We start from the raw sequence: 7,525 nt of genomic DNA on the forward strand, positions 1-7,525 counted from the left end.
GCCCTCTCTAGTAATTCCTATCCAATCAGTTTTCTATTGTAGAAATTAAAATTCAAGTTGAAGTACTTGTGGCACAAGACAGAATGTAAGATTTAATAATAGAAGACTATTGATTACAACTAACTTATATTGTCATCAAACATAAACATACTAAACAATCAACACTGGACTTTTAGAACAGTAAATTATTAAATAGGTTGATTTCTTTTAATGTTTAAATTCTGTAACATTAAATTACGTTAGTATTTCAAACAATACCCTTTCTAAACCAAACCTGAAATTAATCAACTTTGTTTCTTTTTTTTTTTTTCCAGCAAAACGAAAGGGTCTCTTTAAGATACTTTCCAAAGCAGTAAAAACACCTCAGTGTTTCAGCTTATCTATAACACACTCTGCTGACCCTGCGCATTTCACTGAGGGGCTACCTGAACCCACAAATCATCATCAGATAAAGAACTTGAACTTCCTGACTCAGAGTCCAGCTCACTGAATCCACCTAAATCCCACTCAGTGCTCGATTCACTGGGTACTTCTTCCTCCTCAGTGAGAAAACTCTGACCAGGTTCAAGACACGAAGGATAAACGCGAGCTGAGAGGCAAAAAAAGTTAGAATCAAACTGGAACAGGCCTAATGTGGTACCTATATTAATCCACTGGTCACCCCTAATATCATATTCATACACGGTCACCCGGTTCTTTTTCCACTGCGGGGTGCGTGAGGTGATCAGCAACAGTTTTTGGCCATGATTGATAATCCGGTAGTTGTTAGTCTCTGACACCAAGGGAATGTTATTAATCTGCCTCCACTCTCCTCTGACTGGATTGTAGACTTTCATGACAGGGATGTCGCAGATGCAATAGATCTCATCATTGAAGACACAGGCTTCCTGAAAATCATTGCGCTTCAGAGAAACACACTTCAGCCACATATTGTGGCTGGGATCAAAGCAGAACATGCGCTTACTATTGAGAGCGTAAAGATAGTTCTGAATTACCATCAGATCGAAGGAAATAAAAGAATGGGGCAGTGGAGCCACCAGTGCCCACTGGTTCCTCTGGACACTGTAGCACTCCACCTCCTTCAGTTTAATGCCGGTAATAGGGTCCCGCCCACCCAAAATGTAAATGTAGCCATTGAGGTATGCCACGTCCATGCCCTCACGGCAGAGCAGGCGGTCAGCAAGTTGCTGCCAACTATTCTGGGCTGGTTTATACACCCAGAGGTCTTTCCTGGGCTGGGCGGCCAGATAGATGTCATGGTCTGGAGAGACACAGACAGCTAAGGTGGTCACAGTCCTAGTGTGAGCAAGGCAGGTCAAAGGTGATGGCACTTTGTAAATGTCCCCCGAGTATGGGTCACAGCACAGAAAGGGATCTCTGGGATGTCCAAAGAAGATCACCATCTTCTTGGCATACACACCCAGCCTCTGGGGTGGATTTTCTGCCACGGATACAACAGAGCTGCTGCTGCAGCCGCCGCCGCCGCCGCCAGCGCCGCTAACGACACTGCTAACGACGCCCCCGCTGCCGCTGCCGCTGCTGCCGCCACCGCTGCTGCTCTCTGGCTTTGGCACCAGAGACTTGCACAGCGTGTCACCATACCGCATCTGCCGGGCCCCTTCAACAAGGTCCAGACAGTACTTCTTCACCATGGTGTTGGTCAGCAACCCCTCCAAGTAATTCCGATCTTCATCGGTGAAGTGTGTCCAGCGGACACACTTGAAGACTTCTGCAGCGCTGGGACCCCGCTCCTTGGGAGCCGCCTCCAACCACTGCACCGCCACGTGGCACACGGTCTGCTCATGCTCGATGTTTAGACTGTCCAGGCGCAGGACGGCCAGCAGTTGGGCCAGGGTCAAATCTGCCAGAGACTCCTCCCGAATCGAACTCATCTGGCTGAGCTGCTTGAAGTTGTGGGCTATAAACGACTGGGCCTGTGATCGCAGCTTGCGATGGCCGAAGGCGTCGGCGAACTTGAAGATGGCCGTGCAGTTGGCCAGGTCAAGGCGGCGGGCTAGGAAGGAGGCACAGGCTTCACGCACATACTCGAGCTGCAGCATGTCGGAGGCGGCGTACAGGCGCTCCACGTTGGATTCACTCAGGGACACACGACCCGTGTAGCAGTAATCGACCAGCACCTCGAAGGACTCGGCATCCACATCGTGCATGGTCACGTTCGTCTGGTGACTCTCGTACATGCCGCCGGTGAACATGCTCTTGAAGTAGGGACACGCGGCAGCCAGCACGTTACGGTTGCAGGGGAAAAGGCGGCCCGTGCCAGGCCCGCTGCCAGGCGTGACCACCTCGATGGTCACATCACAGAGCAACCGCGCGTCGTAGAAGGACTTGAGCTGGGCTAGCAGGGCTGCAGAATGGGCCGTGTCCTTCAGCTCCTCCGGGCCCGTGAAAAAAGCCGAAACCGTGGGTTTGTGAACCCTTTTGGGCCGCTTCCCGCCGCGGGGACTAGCGAGGCGGCGAGAGCGCGAAGCTTCTTCCCGGGACTGCATGGTGGAGATGCTGGCGGGGAGCTGAGGACGAGTAAGGATGCAAGGACCGGGCTCTGGCGCCTCCTCACCCTCTGCTCGCTGACGCTAAGACCGCGGTGTCTCCGGAGAGACTGCAGCACGGGTCCATTTATTTAAGTCAACCCTACGCCGCGGTGCCGCCTCCCTCGACCGCGTAGACCGCGTCCGACTCACCCGTTCCCAGTTCCACGCCCTTTCTCCGCCTCAGCTCGCCCTCACAGGACCTACTGGCTGGAACCGAGCGATCCGCCACCGCCGCGCTGGCAACACCAGTAGGCGTCCAGGAGAACTACGGTTCCCAGGTTACCTTTCGCGCCTCGAGGCACGCCGGGGCCCTCCGGACTCTGCGGCATAGGCTGCGGCACCAGCTGCGGCACGGGCTGCGGCACGGTAGCCGCTTTGCATGTTGGGAGTAGTAGTAGCCGCAACAACATCGCGAGACTTGTTGGCTGTTCATTGTTTCGGATGACGGAGTTAGAAATCGCTAATTCTCTTCTATTCGGTGTTATGGTTTCGAACTTTGGGTGTGGAATTCACATTAGATACCCGTTCTACTGTTTATCAATTGTTTGACTTCTCTCTCAGAGCTCTTGTTTTTGAAAACGTTAATAGCAATAGTATTTCATAGCGTGTGACGATTGAACTAAATTGCGTAGGCGATATACGCATAAGCTGCGTAGGCTGGATATACTTGCTCTGAATAAATATTTGTTGATTAGTAGAATAACATACCTATACGTAGTACCCATAATATAAAGGTTCAATAAGTTTTACCTTTTCTTCTAACGTTTATGAAAGATGTAGCAACCTCTCATTTGAAAGCATGAGCCTGTAGGAAAATGGGAAAAACCCTGCAGGTTTCTGCAGAGATACCTTTAAGTTTGGGGGGTTTTGTTTTTTTAATAAATAGATTTTAAGATCAGTTTTAGGTTTACTGGAAAATCCAACAGAAAGCTACAGGAAGCTCCCATATATTCCACCCCTTCTCAGTTTCCGCTGTTTACAACATATTGCATTAGTGTACGCCGTTGTTACAAGTGATGAACTTAACACTGATATATCATTAATTAAAGCATGTAGTTTATTTTAGGGTTTACTCTTTGTGTTGTACAGGTCTATGGGTTTTGAAAAATGTATGTCATGTACCTATCATTACAATAATATACAGAATCGTTTCACGGTCCTAAAAATCCTCTGTTCAATCTACTTATGCCTCCTCTTCCTTGCCCCCCAGCCCCTGGGAAACACTGATCTTCTTATTGTCTAGTTTTACCTTTTCCAGAGTGTCTTGCAGTTGGAATATATCTTCTTTCACTTGGCAATATTCAGTTAAGATTCCCGTGTCTTTTCACGGCTTGATAGTCATTTCTTTTTATCATTGAGTAATATTGCATTGTGTACGTATACCAGTTTACTAATCCGTTTCCCTGCTAAATGACATTTTGTTTGCTTTCAATTTTTGCAATTACGAATAAAGCTGCTATAAACACTCGTGTTGGTTACTGCATGGACATAAGTTTTCAACTCATTTTGGTATACGCCAAGGACTGTGACTGCTGGATCATATGGTAATACTATGTTTAACTTTGTAAGGAAATGCCAAAATGTTTTCCAAAGTGGTGGCCTGTACTGTTTTGCATTCCCATCAGCAATTAATGAGCGTTCCTATTGTTCCACATCCTCCCTAGCATTTGGTATTGTCAGTGTTTTGGATTTTACACTGTACGGCCTTTAAACTTGCCTCTCTGGGAAAAAATTCTGAAGGATCTGATCATATTTTAAACACCTAGCAATATCTGCAGGTCTGTTCAACTGTGGTCTCAGCAGTATGTATGAATTTTCTCAAATACGCAAATCAAGAATATTAATAGGGGCTTCCGTGGTGGCGCAGTGGTTGAGAATCTGCCTGCCAATGCAGGGGACACGGGTTCAAGCCCTGGTCTGGGAAGATCCCACATGCCACGGAGCAACTAGGCCCGTGAGCCACAATTACTGAGCCTGCGTGTCTGGAGCCTGTGCTCCGCAACAAGAGAGGCCGCAATGGTGAGAGGCCTGCGCACCGCGATGAAGAGTGGCCCCCACTTGCCGCAACTAGAGAAAGCCCTCGCACAGAAATGAAGACCCAACACAGCCAAAAATCAACCAATCAATCAATCAATAAAATTAAAATTAAATTATATATATAAAAAAAAGAATATTAATAGATGCTTTGGTGGTCTCACAAAGTCTATATTTCATGTTCCAGAAGTAGTGCTGAAGTATTTTCATTAATTCTCTTGATATGAATGTTCATAACTAATCCAATATAGCTCCTTTCACTACCATCCCCAAATTAACTGAAGATTCTGGAATTCTAGTTATTAAGGAGAATTTTAAATAAAAATATTTAACAAAGAGACCTTGTACTGTGCGGGATCCTAAGAGTTCGGCATCATACATGCCCAAACATCCCTTGAATTAGTCTGGTCTAACGTATGCTTTACAGAAGTGTTTTTATATTTGTATTTATCAACATTGTTTCACTATAAAATCCTCAAAATAAATTGTGCTCAGGCATTGAGTTTTAACTTTTTCATATATGCCTCTAACAGTGTAATTTGCTTTCGACTGCTTTTCACAAAATTCAAAATATTTATTAGACACTGTGCTGTAAGGCCTACAGCAGTATTGTTCAATAACATTTTCTGTGATGACGAAAATATTCTATATCTGTGTTATCCATTATGGTAGCCATTAGCCACATGTGGCTCTTAAACACTTGAAATGTGGCTAATGCAACTGACGAACTGAAGTTCTAATTTTAGAAACATAGCATTGGCAGCAACCAATCTTTTCAACAAATGCTACCAAAACAACTGGATCATAAGGGAAAAAAATTAACCTTGAAACTGACAACGTTGAACTTTACCTAATCCCTGTGCCACAGGGCAAACAGCGATAATTAAGAAATCCCTTCAACCTTTTTTTTTGTTTCTCCCTGGAGATCATCCTATCCTTTTGTGATTGGAAATAGGTAACCATGGCAAACCACCTTCTCCCACGTGACTTAGATAAGCGTCATGGCCCACTCTTTCTCATGACTACCATAAGGCTCACAGAGGATCCCCTTATTTACCTGTGAGAAGGTTAAACACAGACCTTTCCATTTTTGCCTGAACCTGCCAACAAGGCCAGACACAGGGTCTCTAACTCCCAGTCCTTGCTCTCATGAACGATTAACTGAGATTAGAAGTGTGCCCATGGAAATTCCCTGGCAGTCCAGTGGTTAGGACGCGGTGCTCTCACTGCTAGGCCCAGGTTTGATCCCTGGCCGGGGAACTAAGATCCCACAAGATGCGCTGTGAGGCAAAAAAAAAAAAAAAAAAAAAAAAGTGCACCCAAACTAGCTACACACCAAAATACACATTTCTTAGTCAGCCGACCAAGACTTCCCCTAGTTACAAAAGCAATTCTAACTGTAAACCACTCTACCTATAACTTGTCCAAACCCTCCGTATAACAGTCTAAGGCAAACTCACCCTGCCTTTGATTCTGAACTGTTCTCCACGATGGCAATATTCTGAAGAAACTCAGTTTCCTTACTTGTTTGGTTTTTGTTTTTGACAGTTTTGTGCCATTACTGGAATGGAACTAGAAGCCCACCTCTGGGCCCCCATCTTCTCCACCCAGGTCCTGAGGCTTTTTGAGCCGCAGACAATTGTCTGTGGTAGCACGGTAAGGATTTGATTTTGGTTTTGGGGGCCATCTCTTGGTTTGGTTTTGTTGCTAGCTATTGTTTAATAGCTCTGTAGTGACCTAAATGGGAAGGAATTCTAAAAAAGAGTGGATATATGTATACGTATAATTGATTCACTTTGCTGCACAGCAGAAGCTAACACAACATTGTAAAACAACTATACTCCAATAAAAATTTAAAAAAAAAAAAAAAGACCCCTTCCCTGAGACCAAGACAACGCTGAGGGTTTCTCGGATTAGGTGGCTACTGCTGAGCCGGATTCCCTAGCTTTTTCACGATCGCCTCGCCTCTCTATGCCACGACCAAGGAAACAACGCGATCCCCCGAACTGGGACTCCTTCCACGTCTGTGTTTCAAAACCTGAAAAACTCTATCCTCTTCTTCCACCTTTGGACCCCTCAATTACTCGTTACCCTTTTCCCTTTTTATACACAAAAAAGAAAGACATGTATATCCGTGTTTGTGGGATGGTTAGAAGTTTTTTTTCTGCAAACAGGCTACTGCCACAACTGTAGCTAAGCTGGTACCAGAAAGAATTTTCCCTACGTGGGGGTCCCTTTGTTCCTCTCTAGTGACAGAGGAACCAACTTCAACAGTAAGGTTATTGAGGATATTCAACAAGTACTTTCACTGCTACAAAAATTTCACTGTCTTAGCCACCCTCAATCCTCTGGAAAAATAAAGCAGGCCAACAGTGCTCTTAAATTCAAACTAGCCATACTCTCTGAGGAACCCATCCCGCCCCAAATCTTGTACTTGGTCCTGGTGATCCTCAGATCCTCCCCCTCCAGTCAACACTGATTATTCCCTTATGAATAATTATGTATTATGAAATAATACTGGCAGGTCAGTGAAGATTTCTTACCTCTTCTGGACCTTAAGTGACCCTAATTTGATCTAATATCTATCCTTGTATCACCTCACACTGGTCAGAATGGCCATCATCAAAAAGTCTACAAACAATAAATGCCGGAGAGGGTGTGGAGAAAAGGGAACCCTCTTGCACTGTTGATGGGAATGTAAATTGGTACAACCGCTATGGAGAACAGTATGGAGGTTCCTTCAAAAACTAAAAATAGAATTATCATATGATCCAGCAATCCCACTCCTGGGTGTATATCCAGAGAAAATCATAATTCGAAAAGATACCTGCATCCCAATGTTCATTGCAGCACTATTTTCAATAGCCAAGATGTGGAAGCAACCTAAACGTCCATCGACAGAGGAATGGTTAAAGAAGATGTGGTACACCTATACAATGGAA

General features: G+C 45.2%; 1 protein-coding gene across 1 annotated transcript; it reads right to left on the reverse strand.

Annotated features, from left to right (window-relative positions):
* Positions 1–288: 288 nt before the first annotated feature.
* Positions 289–7,219, reverse strand: LOC309647927 (kelch repeat and BTB domain-containing protein 6). The gene has a single exon (XM_082435829.1). The coding sequence runs from the start codon at positions 2,505–2,507 to the stop codon at positions 411–413; it is 2,097 nt and encodes a 698-aa protein (XP_082291955.1). The 5' UTR covers positions 2,508–7,219; the 3' UTR covers positions 289–410.
* Positions 7,220–7,525: the final 306 nt, after the last annotated feature.

The sequence above is a fragment of the Balaenoptera physalus genome (assembly GCF_965194825.1).
Source record: "Balaenoptera physalus genome assembly, chromosome: 18".
NCBI lineage: Eukaryota > Metazoa > Chordata > Mammalia > Artiodactyla > Balaenopteridae > Balaenoptera > Balaenoptera physalus.

What these genes read in the sequence shown, in the direction of transcription:
- LOC309647927 (XM_082435829.1), bottom strand. Translation starts at nt 2,507, where the DNA reads ATGCAGTCCCGGGAAGAAGCTTCGCGCTCTCGCCGCCTCGCTAGTCCC.